The sequence below is a fragment of the Macrobrachium nipponense genome, chromosome 33, assembly GCF_015104395.2.
Source record: "Macrobrachium nipponense isolate FS-2020 chromosome 33, ASM1510439v2, whole genome shotgun sequence".
Classification (NCBI taxonomy): Eukaryota; Metazoa; Arthropoda; class Malacostraca; order Decapoda; family Palaemonidae; genus Macrobrachium; species Macrobrachium nipponense.
In genome coordinates, this window is record NC_087219.1 from 59,540,190 (window position 1) to 59,554,808 (window position 14,619).

Below are 14,619 nucleotides of genomic sequence, written 5' to 3' on the forward strand. Positions count from 1 at the left end.
AAACTAAAAAAAGCTTAATACATGTACTTACTTCAACATAACCTGAGAGAGGGAAGTCCTTTCTGAGAGGATGACCCTCAAAACCATAATCAGTAAGAATTCTTCTAAGATCTGGATGATTGGCAAAGAAGATGCCATACATGTCCCATGCTTCACGCTCATACCAGTTTGCTCCTTGGTATACCTATTGAAAAATATAAGAATATTAATTATAAGTACCATGTCCAAAATAACACATGGTTAACTGTATTCAGGCAAACCTCTCCATAATTCTTTTGGGTAAAAGATCCATGCAAAAAAAGAAGAAGAAGAAGAAGATGATTTATGACTTTTTCACTGGATCTGATAGATCTATACAGAATGTGTCCCTCAACCAAGGTGCTATTCATCAAATAAAAAACCAGCCCTTCCAGAATCATACACTGACAACTTGACCAACATACATTTTGCAATGATAAATTATATTTACAATGCAACTTTAATCTCACTCATGCACTCATAATTGTAAATTTCAGGCTATGTCAAAAATGGTCTACACTATTTTCATTAACCAATTCCCCTCAATAAAGCATTAATCACACACAACAAACAACAGCAGTTTATGGCTAAGAAGAAGCTATAATTAAAATATTAAACAGTTAGACCACAAGGCTGAGTTAATGTTCTTAAACAGTAAAGCTACTACAACTCCAGCAAAGCAGAAAAAAAACCCATCACATACAGTACCAACTTATTAGTGTTACACTGGACTTTGAATGAGACTATAACTCAACACAAAGAGAACAAAATCATTAAATACCAATTCTGAAGAGTCATGATGATGATATGAACAAGGTAGTACATAAAGGGATTTTAAAGAAACTTAGAAAACACGATACATATTTACACCTGACATATTTACACCGACACATATTTACACGTTAAAATGTGTGAGCTGTTTACAACTAACAAAATGGCCAAAGCATGAGATTTTGGCAATAAAAATGAGGCTTTCTTTATAGGAAGAGGCCTTGTTTACCATTTACTTAAACATGTCAATTTCAAACAAGGATTAACATTCATTTTGTCTTCCATGACCAAGCACTAAAGAATGGACAATGTTTTCAATTCTATGAACGTAGTTAACCTAAGGTTTTTAATCACCATCAGATTTCAGCCAATGTAATAAGTGATCAAGTGTCTCCAACATAAGAAATTCCTCATTGAATTAAAAATCACATGAGAGGGTACTGAACTATCCAATTTTATTATAAAAATCTAATGTATGACTTCTAAACACAGCAAAAGTAGTGATAAACCTTTATTACAACCACTGTGGAAATATAAGTGAGCCTACTGTCACCGGATTATCATCATTACATTGCAAATATAGAATAAAAGGCAGTAGCTTAATCAATACCACCAAATCATGACTTGATTTTTTACAGAGCTCACCTTATTAAATAATAAGTGGAAACTTGAGCAGGATAAAGGTAAAGAAGTTGAACAGCTTGGCCTTCCTCCATCTAAGGAGTAGCTTAGCAGGAAGCTGTTGATGTTATACAATAATCTGCTGTCTTTAAAGATTACGAAACCATGTAGAACAGAATAGAACATAGAATTTTGGACAAAGGCCAAGCACTGGGACTTGTGAGGTCATTCAGCGATGAAACAGAAATTGACAGTAAAAAGGTTTGATAGGTGTAACAGGAGAAAAACCTCAATTGCAATATGAATCAATCGTTAGGAGGGAAGAAGGTAAGATGGGAGAGAGATTATGAATGGAGGTACAGTAAAAAAAAGAATGATAGGGGTTGCAGCTAGGAGCCAAAGGGGCACCGCACACAACCCATAGTAATGTCCCCTTGAGTAATGCCTACAGTGCACCACAAGAGGAGCACTGATGTACTAACTCCCTACAGGGATGAAACCATGTACTCTGTATGGCTAATGAAAGGTTACATGGTTTGAGAGCATGTCTTGTTTTCAGATATTCTGAACATCTGCAATTTTTACCAACTTTACCTAAGCAACAAAACTTATTTCAAAACAAGCCCATCAGCTTACACAAGCACAGGATAGGCTTCAGTAACAAAAAGTCTCAAAGTCATAACATTCACGACTTTTTCATACTGCTTTTAATCATGCACTACTGAAACTTCAGGTTTAGAGCTTTCCACTATAAATAGTCTACACTAATAATGCAGAATAGCTAATGAAATATCAGTCCTATGATTAATGAAATAAACGCTTAAACTGTACTAACATACCAAATTTTAAAAGTAATTTGTATGTCTCCTAGGTATACAAACCATAGCTTTTAATAGATGTGGAGTATCCAGTGCACATTGCACAGGTTGTCGTGTCCTTACTGATAAACAAAAGAATAATGTACCTAAGCCTGGACATGCACCCTGACCTCTCTCAGCCTACACAATCCATTGTGTTTCTCGCCACAATTGCATTTGGGTGTGCATATCAAGCTAGTGAAACATGTTCTACTGGAGATCTTTGTGTAATTCCTTTGTGCTTCTTCCAAATTTTGATTTTTGCCGAGTCATAGCACAATCATGTTGAGCTATTAGTAGTTGTCTCTCCATACAAACAACTATATTCTGAGCATTTTAAAAACTTCCCAAAAATATGAAACAGATTATCAAAATAACTGCAACTCAGGCATATCACATCATTAAATAAAAGGTGAATAAGTAAAACACAAATAACCACCATAAGCAATAGTACATTCCTTCCTCATATCTATAATAGTAAACCTTTCAATAAGGCATATGCTATGTCAACAATCATTCTTATGTTGCATACTACAATAAAATGTACACACAGTTATGCTGAAAATTAGTACTAAACTTACTTCACAAGCGCTATCAACCGGTGAAAGTTCATCAGCGTAAGTTCTCACACGAATTCTTGAGTTGTAACGCAGTGACAAAAGGTTGTAAACCACCTGCAGAAGAAAATTAACTTCATAAAGAGGAAAAACCAACTAACTTAACATTGCAATACAATGAACAATCAGCATTTAGAATATTCACAATTACAGGAATGTTATATACGTATACCGAAGCATGAATGTTATATACGTATACTGAAGCTGTTCATAAACAATAATCATGACAACAGAAATATGATAAAGACAGAAATATGCTATAATATTGTCACATGGAGCAAAAAGGTATTCTGGAGGAAATAAAAACTTCTGGAAGGAATTACATCCAAAGTTGCATTCTAAATCTATATTATAGATTTAGAATGTATATATATTATACTGTTAATCTACATCTTGGGATGGAAGAGTAGATCCCAACTTACTGATCCTGCATGGTTAGACTATTCACCAACTGATTTTTGGCAAATTTCAAAAGTACAGTAGTATTCCCATTCCAACAGTATTTTATTTGGAAAAAAATTCCAAATTGGTTGGATCAAAAGATTCAGGCTCCACAGCTTCTTTGGTTTCTTATGGCTTCTGAGAGCATAACAGCTACACATGAGTGAAGCCTGAGCTCCTCCAATGAGGTTATGTACTTATAGTCCCAGCATCTGACAAAGGCACTAAATATACGATGTAGTGGATTCTGTCATTAGAGGCTACAGGGCGACCCTGAGTTTGGTGTTACGCCTTAAAGGTATCAACATCTCCTCTTCCTGGGAACTTTCCTTGCTAGTTAAGGGGTTTGAGCAGTCGAGTTCTTCTAGAGAGCTCAAGCCTCAGACGTGTGATGTTTCCTTGGTTCTCAAGTGCTGACAATTATTATTGCAACCAAAGTTTTTTTTAAATATGGAGTGGAAAACCCCTTATAATGTACTGCCACTCAATAAGAAATCAGAATTATTAAACAAAAAACATATGTCTGTGCTTACAGTAAAGTCAAGTTAAACAACCTAAATTAAGCCTTGTATAGTAAGTATGTACTACATAGTTGACTACACAATGTGCTTAAAGGGAGCTAATATCAAACCCAATTATCATATAAAGGTTAAATTGCTCTTCAAAGAAATTAATACCATAAAGCTGAATGACATCTTGGATGAATGGCTGATAGAGATTTAACACCCTGGGGATGGGAAGGATATTATGATCCCTATAATTGCATCAGAAAATCTCCGGTTTGGACTGCATGATTATTGTTATTTTTCACCATGATATTTGAACTAATTTTGTGGAAAAAACTTCCCATTACTTCAATGTGGCCATACATGACTACATGGCAACAATTGTGGCAACATTCACACCTCAGCTCAGGACACAGGAAGAATAGTCTGACTTGAGATTTCATGGGAAAATGTACTTCTTCTCCCAGTTCCAGTACATCTGGTATACATTTGCCCATAAATATACATACTCAGGGATTGCTGTTGCTTTCAGTTCTTATCTTTTACAAAAGTATGTCAGTTGTAATTGCATTTTTGCAAAATAAAGTAAAAATATTAGAAAGAACATGTATTACACAAAGGTACTGCTCCCCGTCCCTATACCTCACTAAAAAGTACTTCATCTCCATCCCTGTACATCTTGTAAATATTTGTCCATAAATATACTAAGGGATTGTTGCTGATTTTATTCCTTATCTTTTACAATATTATGTGAGCTGTAATTATAATTTTTTTAAATAAAAGAAAAAATATTAGAAACAATATATATAACTCACTAAAATTAGCGTATTTTCATGAATCTTTGAAAGGAAGCCCAGCACAGGATTGGAAACATTTACTTTCAACTCCCCACGGAAGTTACAGAAAATGTTTGGGAATTTTTTATTATATTCATTTGTATATCATCCTCTTTCCACTGATGAGTGTATTTTTTAAAGAAGAGGTTAAGAGAAATCTGTGGGGCTTGGGAGTAGGGTCAGAGAGCGACATTCATTAAACATGTCAATAGTTATGACCTGTCTTGGGGATTCCTCATCTGTCACTCCCTCCTGTCATCTTCAACAACTCATGAGCTACTTCCTTCATGGCCTGTACAGCAGACTCTCACCTCTTAAGAGGTGGATGAACCTGAGCCTTGTTTGAGATTGATGTCCCCAAGCAGAAGCTTTGTGAAAGTTGTTATTCCATGGCCAAAGGACCCTCTGCTAATCCAGCCCTCTCTCTGCTGTAACTTCCAACATCCAAGATCTCCTTCTATTTTAGCATGTTGTACAGGATGGTTAAGTTGTTGAATTACACATAAAACATTTTACTAATAGAAAAAAAAACTTTGGTTGCAATAATAATTGTAATGACTGTGATATTTTTTACCAATATAAATTGCGTAGAGTTGACCAATCAAAATATCTCATAAACAAATTTTACTAACAAGCAATAATCTAGTTGGAATTTTTCTGGAAGAGAGTAGAGTTGACTTTGATTGAAAATATATAGTGATGCAAGTCACATTTACTGACAAAAATGGCTTATGGTTAACCAACAAACATTAACTAGAACTGAGAGGATAAGACACTTTATTATGCAGTCAAACCTCGGATTCTGTACGCCCTTGTTTTCGTACGATTCAGTTTTCGTAGACTTTTTCTGATGAAATTTTGACTCAGGTTTCATACATATCCTTGAATATCGTACACCAGGAAACTTTCCTTCCAGGGCCCACTTGTGACTAGGTCCTGTACTGAACGCCCAAACAAAGCATCCTGTGACCCATTCTGCTTTTGTGTAGTTTTTTTTTTTTTTTTTGTTTTTTTTTTTAGTTTTTTTTTTTTTTTTTTTTTTTTAAGTGCAACTGCTAAATAAGCCATCATGGAGCCAAAGAAAGTTCCAAATGCCAGCCCTTCTATAAAAATGGTGCAAAACACTACAGAATTTAAGAAAGAACTTGTAGCAAAGTGTTGGTGGGTGTTGCATGAACCAGCAGAGGATTGTTTGAAAAATTGAGAAAGCAAACTGGCATACATATTGTGCCTACTTCAGTGATTAAGGACACGTTTGCAAAGTGGGGTGATGTAAAAGATTTTGTGGCGGATTATCACCCAACACAGATGTAATCCATGTCTCCAACATCTTCAATGACAATGGTGTGTTCCACTTTAGGTAAATTTAAATATGATATTGTTATGATACAATAAAGTTTGTTCATACTTACCTGGCAGATATATATATAGCTGTATTTTCTGAAGTCCAACAGAATTTAAAAAACTTCCGACACACGCAGTGGTCGGCCAGGTGGTTAGTTTCCCATTCCCGCCGCTGGGAGGCGGGTATCAGGAACCATTCCCATTTTCTATTCATAATTTTTATTTCCACTGTCCCCTGAGGGGGAGGTGGTGGGTAGGGTACTTGATTATATTATATCCTGCCAGGTAAGTATGAACAAACTTTATTGTATCATAACAATATCATTTTTGTTATGAAACTTACCTGTCAGATATATATATAGCTGAATCCCACCGTTGGAGGTGGAAGGGACAGAATAGAAGGATTTTTGGGAAACAAATGCATGCAGATGATTTACATCTTGGTTCCACCTGTTAGCATAGCTGACTTCGTGATTACTGTCACCATAGTCTGCTTCTGCTTTACTAGAGTTGCCAGCGAGGTAGAGACCTATAAAGCTGGTGCACTCCAGATGATCTGTCAACGGGGGCGTGACCACAATGTGACTAGACCATATTGACCATACCATGAGGGCTAAGAAGTAAAATAAATATATATATATATATATATATCACCACCTGACCAACTAGCCAAAGTTAAGGTGTGTTAACTAAGGCTTAAGAGTTAAGAAGTCGCCGTGTCGGCGACTCAACACCTAAATTAAGAGCTCTTCCATAACCATTTTCTACAGGATAGGATGAGTGGTACTTCTTGCCCCCAAGATTGTGTCTGCAGAACGTATGGCCCTAGCGAGCAGCAGATCTCATATGCCATCTTCACATCTCGCAGGGAGTGTGAAGTGAACACAGAGTTGCTTCGCTAAAACATGGTACTCAGGATGTTGCTGAGTGCCATGCTCTGTTGAAATGCTTCGAGGCCGCGCCCTCACCTCGTGAGCATTCAGATAAAAAGATTTCAAATCTTTGTGCAAACACAATGAAGGAGCATTTTTGAAAGAACTCCTTAACACTAAAGCCAGGGTGTTCTTCGATATGGGCAAGTCTGGTCTTTTTCGGAAACACTGCAGATTGCCCGCGAATGACTTAGACTTTCTTGAGTTTTATGTAGATAAAACTTGAGAGACCCGCCACAGGGCACAGGACTCTCTCTGGCTCCTGCCCACTAACTGTGCCATCCTTGCTTCCAAGCTCTTGTCCAAGGACAAAACGGGTTTCCATTCTTAGGCCACAACAGAAGGCTTAGAGAGCACACCGCCTTGTGTTCTCTAAAGCCAAAACTTGTGACGATGGCTTAAAATCTCACTAACCCTCTTTGTCGTATCTATGGTGGTTAGAAGAAAGCCTTCCTGATCACATGCAAGAAGTTAACAGGTAGGAGAGGTTCGAATGCTTTGACATCAAGAACTTCAGACTACGTCTTAAGTTCCATATTGAAAGCTTCGATCTGGACAAGCACAGTCAGTCCGTATGTACTAAAGTCAGGTGACCGACCAGTGGACCAGTCAGATGAATCAAGGACAGCAAGGCTGTACCCTGAAGACCATAAGGCACTATTCTTTGCTGAAGGATAGATGTCTGGACTGCCTGGGCGATTCAATCTAAGCAAACCTTGGGGGGTGTATCAACGCAACCCAACGTCGTCAGCGAATCAACTCCTGAGCAACTCCTGACTCGAGCTTCTGGTGCCAGGAGAAAGGAGCGAGGAGCAAAAAGGCGATTCAGTCCCGAAGGAAGAATGCCTGACAGTCCAACCTGGTCTCATGTTACACGATCATCGGGGGTGTATAAACGCAACCGACTTCGTCAACAAGAAACTCAGGGCTACTATATGTCACCTGATCTCGCACGAGTGTCTGACTCCGAGAAAACAGGTGAGACAAAAAGTAGATGGTGAGCGAGTTTCGAAATTCCACAGAACTCAAAGATCGTGAAGGGCTTTGTTGTTTGACAGAAGCAAATCTCTGAGCCCAAAGGCCGTCAACAACATATTTGCGTATTCTTTAATAGTTGTGACTGCCAGCTTATCCCATTCTTCAGACGGAAATGGAAGACGGTAATCTTATTCCTGTCAACATCTCGATAGTCTGAACGTAGTCAGACTCAGAGCGGAGAGGTATAGGTACCTTTCGAGTTAGAGTAGACCGACTCTCTCGGAAAAGGTGGTCCTTGGAAAGTGAACTAGGAAGGACGTGACCTCTGTGAATCCAGGATCCTGAAGGCCAACATGGGGCGATCAGCGTCATTGTCGCTCCCTGTGACGTCATAAATCCTCTTATTACATTTCCTAAGCGATTGAAAAAGGGGAAAAGAGACTAAACATCCATCCCCATTCGATATCATAGGATGGCGTTTAATGGTACCGATCCCGGATCGAGAATAAGGGAGCAGAGAAGAAGAAGCCTCTTTGTCCTCAACATATCGAAGAGAAGAATGAAAGGGCGTCCCTAAAGTCTCCACAACTCTCTCAACTTACTTCTAAAGAAAGATTCCACTCGGAAGTCAATAGTTGATGCCGCGATCGAGACGATTCGTACGGACTTTTGCAATCCTGTAACGAACTCTAGAAGGATCGTTACATTCTACGTCTGTTGTTATAATAGGCTCTTTCTCGTAAACCCAGAACAGGGACCGAGAGAAGATACTTCCTAAGATATGAGAGAGCTGTGGAAGATCAGAGTTGATATGGACCACTGGTTCCAAAAACTCATTTCGAGGACTGGAGGGACGACCGAATTGCTTCCACTTCTATCAGATATGATCCAGGACATCTGAAACCCTCTCCAGATGTCCAGCACCTTCTTTCTATCACCTCAGGTGATACTTGACGCACTGATTGATTGTTCAGAATCATTCCTAGATCTCGAATAAAATTTCAGTTTCCGGAAGGAAAAACAAATAGAGGTCAGAATTGCAGTCTATTCAGAGAAACAAACTTCTTTAGGAAGGAAATGGTCCCCAGCAAGCTCATCCATTCCCTCACACAGTATGTTTACTTCCCTAATAAGGCTGCGCTTTACCTAAGCAGGAGAGCATATAATAGTGCAATGTTGCAGTAGACTCGTAGTCCTATACCGTGCGGTAACGAGCACCGAAAGGAGAAAGATATCTCTGTTGAACATAGTAAGGCAAAACGAATGCAATGTTTATTCATTCATGTAAGAAATCCCCTCAATCTTAGGCTAAAGTCCGTAATTGTCTTAGGGCAGAGATACGAGTTAGTCAGTCAATCCCGCAGGAGGAGATGTAACCGCCAGCCACAGAGATACGGTATTCAGTCAATCCCGCAGGAGAGAGAGACGTAACCTACCGCGCGTGACAGCGCACGAGCTGGTACTGGCTCGGTTGGACTGGAGGACAGTCACAGCAGCAGCTACGAACGCCTCTTAACTTTATGCCTGAGTTGCCAGCTACCCTATTCTACAAAGAAATAGGTCCGTTATTTTTGAGAAGAAAGAGACTCTCAAGCTAGTATATTTAAGCGAAACAGAAAATGCTAAATATATAGATGCGTTTGTGTCGACATAACACTACCATACAACGGTAAAAGATAAATCGGAAACTCCTGGAAGGCTGCAGGGAGTAACGATTAAATTGTCCTTAAAATAATAGACAATAGACCTCTCGGTTGCCATCCGAAGAGGTAACTACAGCAAGCGTATACGACTTGAACCAACCAGTAGAAAATAACGCAAGGCAAAATATGATATTATATTACAATAAAGTTTGTTCATACTACCTGGAAGACATAATATAGCTGAATTCGGAAATACAGCTACATACATATCTGACAGGCAAGTTCATGAACAAAAACTTAGAGAATCAAAGCAGACAGCTCAAGCTTCTTATGTTATGGACATAAGCGTTCATTGACGTAGTCTACAAGTCTATTTCTTGTACGAGTCTGCGAATGACGAATGAGAGCTCTTCCGAATCTTGTCAATAAGAGCTTATTCGCTTACGCCAATATCAAGTTAATGAGATGTTTGTCAATGAGAACTAACCCATTTACGGGACAAAGAGATTTTCTTTTGTCAATGAGGGGATACCCACTTTACTTGACAAAAACGATAGTATACATTGGTCAATGGGGGAAAGTCACTGAATTGACAAAACGTAATCCAGGAAGTCAAGCGTTTTATTTTTCGATTCCCGTCTCAAACGAGGAAGGGGCAAGAATCCTGTTAAGAGACTGGGCTTACGGCAGGTAGAACAACGATGTTCAATTCGGCAGCGTAGTCCCGACTAGAAACTAACAAAATCTATCATCTGAAAAACCCTTTCAGATGGGCTAAAAAGCTTGCAAAATTATCCTGGGAAGAGGAAGAAATTCTCCAACCAGCTTCCTCTCCCGTATCACAACTAATGCCTGCTAAAGCTTAAAATTTATTGGCAGTATTGGCAAAGGAAGTCCTGTCTTGCGCTTTCCTGAAGAGCGTCCTTTTGATGAGTGCCTTTGCAAGAATCCTACTGAACGTTGCCGAGAGTCCTGACGTGCAGGACGTCGAGCCTTTACATAACCCGTAACTGCCTTATCGCAAAGTCTTGACTGCGGTAGAGAAAACGAGATCTTCCCTTGAGCTTTCCTTAACTCCATCCACCTTTGCGAAAAGCAAAATAATATTGACAGAGACCTCTTGAATTCACGAAACCCGAGGTTTTGCTGGGTTTCGAAGACGAAGTTGTCTGTTCACTTAAAGCTTCCTCCGAAGCACTGCTTACTTCACATTCTTGAGGCTCAAATCTTAACAAGAGCTTGAAGAGTTCAACAGAAACGTTCAGCCAGGAGACAAACCTGGCGTGCGCTGGCGCGCGCTCGGCGCCCACTGGCGAGGACGCTCGGCATCCTGGCGAGCGTCCATCCGAGCGTCCCGTTCAAGCCGAGCGTCAAAAGAAGCGTGCAGAAAAGCGTCACGCTCCTGACAGGCGTCAAAACAAGCGAGAGAAACTGCCTTCTTTTTCATATTTCTCGGTGGAAAGACGTACACGTGATCAGGCAACGTTCGCCTTCTTACTTCTCACTGAAACGCATAACGAGAGAGAGGGGACGTGAAGCGTCCTCTTCTCTAAAGCTTCTATTTAGAGGGCGCGAGTCCTTCTGAGAGCTCCAACCCCTGCACGGGGAGGACGCCTCGGAGGACAAGAAGCAATACTTCGAGATTCGTGCACGTGCACGATCTTCTGCAGCCTGGGAAGCGTCAACAGGTTCTACCGAAGGGACGCCAGATCGATGTGGGTTCCCCGTAACCCTCCTTCGGCTTTCGACATGCCCTCTCCCTGGTCCTGGGAGTCCGACAGAGGTCCAGGCCTAGAGGCGTTATAGGGCCGATCTGACGTTCCTCCTGACGAGAGAGAGGACGTGAAGCGTCCTCTCTCTAAAGCTTCTTATAGGGCGCGAGTCCTTCCGAGAGCTCCAACCCATTGCACGGGGAGGACGCCTCGGAGGACGAGAAGCAATCCTTCAGGATTCGTGCACGTGCACGCACTTTGACAGTCTGGGGATTTTCATCAGAAACTGCCGAAGGCACGCCAGATCGGTGGGGGTTCCTCGTAACCCTCCTTTGGCTTTCGACAGCCCTCCCTCTCCCCTGTGGTCCTGGGAGTCCGACAGAGGTCTAGACCTAGAGGCGTATAAGGAGCCGATCTGACGCACCCTCCACTACACAAGAGGCACTGTCACTGGCACTTAGCCACTTCACTATTGCTCTCTAAAGCAAGCACTTTCGATTCTAAGTTACGAATCGAAAGAGTATAAGAGAAAGGGCAATAACCTCTACAGACACTGTTTTAGGGCCCGAAGGCAACATTACAGGGTTAGGAGTAACAATAACAGAAGTAGCACTCTTCACAACAATGAAGGAGAGCGATCACTCTCGCAGACATATTCATAACCCGTAGGCCATACTATAGGGTTAGGCAAAATAAAGTCTACAGGAAGGTTAGCAGGTTCACTACCCTGACTTTTGTTTATGATTAATGCCTACATACGAATCATCATTTTTCTTTTTCCTTACGGAATTAGACATGTTTACTGATTAATTGCGTACATACGAAATCATACGTCTTCCTTACGGAATTAGACAAAGTCTCACACTCCTTACATGACAAATCTCAAGAAAGAAGCAAGACCCATACCCCTCGTGCATACCAAGTGCGGCTCTACCGAAGCTTTCGGCGGAGCCACACCCTATCCTTTGCAAGGACAAACACCCTCTGAAAACTAGCCTAACAGAATTCAGATATCTTATGCAAAAAATAAATAAAATTCAAACAATTTAAGATAGCGTATGCCCTAGCCACAATCCAAGTAAATAAATTAAAAAGACAATTAGGATACTTAGCGGCAATGAAGTTTCCAAAATCCTAAGCCGAAGGTACTGAAAAACAGGTGTTTTCAGCACCGGCGACAGAAAAATTATGAATAGAAAATGGGAATGGTTCCTAATACCCGCCTCCCAGCGGCGGGGGAAGGATGGGTACTAACCCCACCTGGTCGACCACTGGCATGTGTCGGAAGTTTTTTTAAATTCTGTCGGACTTCAAAAAGAAAATACAGCTATATATATATCTGACAGGTAAGTTTCATGAACAAAAGATGCTATATACAAATGTCTCTGGACAGTTTTGTTGTGCCACAGGGGTCCAGTGACTCTCAAGCTTGTCCTAGTGCCAGTAATGATAAAGAGGGGAAGTAACCCCAGATGGTGCCAGTAAAAAATGAAGAGAATTAACCCCAGATAGGTCCTTGATACCTGACATAAAGGTAAGAGTACTGTTAAATGTTTATTCATCCATTTCATTAGTCATATTTATTTCTCATTGTTTTCTGTATTTACTCTCTATAAAATGTATTTTTTATAAATATTTTTTGTCTGAAATGCATTAATTGGATTTACATTATATACTCCTCATGGGAATTATTGTTTCGGATTTTGTATATTTTGGACTTCGTGGGATGTTCTGGAATGGATTATATACAAAAACCGAGGTACCACTGTATATATGTGGAATTTACCATCATTAAAAGAAGAAAAGAAAAACTCCATTATTGATTAATGAGTCAGCTTTTACTTACCTCAAATCGAAATGCTTTTGCTGGGTAATCTACCCCACACAGATCCGAAATGCTAGTATACTGGGCATTGGTGTGATCTTTCAGAAATGTTAATACTGGGATAACTCCTTCTGGTGCAATTAACAATTCTAGCTCATTCCCAGCTGAGATTTGAACCTGGAAAATGATAAAAGTAAAATTAGTTACATCATGGTTTTGTATTTTAAATAAATTTTAATGCCACTGCACTTAATCTGATAAGCTACGGTAAATAGAAGTTTGTGGGTAGTTGTGATATCCAGAATGGGGAAAGTCGCCAATTCACTTGCCAATGGGTTGAAAAAGGCCTCTGGTTTCCTGATATATTCCATCAGTAACTGAATTCATGTATGCCTTGAAAACAAAATAATATGTCATGGACAAAGATCCATGCTAAACTAAAGGCTTTGAAACCTCATAGAAGGCTTTGAAACTACATAGAATTCTACAGAAAGCTTGAGTGATAATTATTGTATTGGGCAAATATCAGTTGTTAAAATGTTGGTTTACAGGGTATGCCCATATATTGTGGTACTTCAAATTATACATAGTATACCACTAGTACTTTGAATGTGTGCAAATAAATACCACTTACCTTCTGAATGTACTTTGGCATACACTCAGCCACATACTGTCCAAATTCACTTATATTCTGTCTCTCAACTGCATTGACTGGTCGTACAGTTGCTGAAATCCAAGTATACTAAATTAGAATATATCTCGAGTCAGAAAGGGAGTATAAAATATGAAAACCTAAATGTTCACATAAACCTTAAAAACAATTAAGCTATGTGAATATAGTACCCCAGCTCCCTCAACTAATATAGAATAATATTTCTCACAGGATAAATGGCAAAAATATATATATTTATAAAATTATTGTGAGCTCTGCTTTGATTTGATGTCTCCATGCCTCAAGTAAAAGAATACACCAAACCCCATAACCACCCATACAACAAAGAAATTCTACTTACGGTGGGTAAGCTGAGTGCTGCTATGACGAACCACCATTCCTCGAGGTAAACCTGATAATTGTCAAAAGAACATAATCATGTTAGTTTGCAAGAAACAAAATTAGGCACAACATTAATTAAAATTTTTTACTGATACAAGCTATTCCCATAAATTTTTTTAGAATTTTGAGAAAATGTTCTGGAAACTGCTGCAATTTCAACATCCAGTGGGGGACCAATGAGGATGAGGAAGAAGTAAATGAGGAAAGAGGACAGAAAAATGTATTTTATACATTCAACTTCCCTGCCAGTATATACTTAGCTATAGACTCCGTCGTCTCCGACAGAATTTTCAAACAAATTTCGCGGCACACGCTACAGGTAGGTCAGGTGATCTACCGCCCTGCCCTGGGGTGGCAGGACTAGGAACCATCCCCGTTTTCTAATCGGAATTCTTTCTGTCGCCGGACCATCAACATTGTTGTTTGGTTCCTCTCGATTGGTTTTCTTTTTTCGCCGGCAATTG

At 39.7% G+C, this 14,619-nt stretch overlaps 1 protein-coding gene across 1 annotated transcript in view; it reads right to left on the reverse strand.

Annotated features, from left to right (window-relative positions):
• LOC135203222 (NADH dehydrogenase [ubiquinone] iron-sulfur protein 3, mitochondrial-like) overlaps nucleotides 1-14,231 on the reverse strand; it is a 14,983-nt gene extending 752 nt beyond the window's left edge. Inside the window, exons 1-5 of the mRNA XM_064232979.1 lie at nucleotides 14,115-14,231; nucleotides 13,736-13,827; nucleotides 13,123-13,278; nucleotides 2,849-2,941; nucleotides 32-184 (exon numbers count right to left, since the gene is read on the reverse strand). Coding sequence (XP_064089049.1) covers nucleotides 32-184; nucleotides 2,849-2,941; nucleotides 13,123-13,278; nucleotides 13,736-13,827; nucleotides 14,115-14,151 — 531 coding nt within the window. The 5' untranslated portion in view covers nucleotides 14,152-14,231. The remainder of the gene's footprint in view (nucleotides 1-31; nucleotides 185-2,848; nucleotides 2,942-13,122; nucleotides 13,279-13,735; nucleotides 13,828-14,114) is intronic.
• Nucleotides 14,232-14,619: the final 388 nt, after the last annotated feature.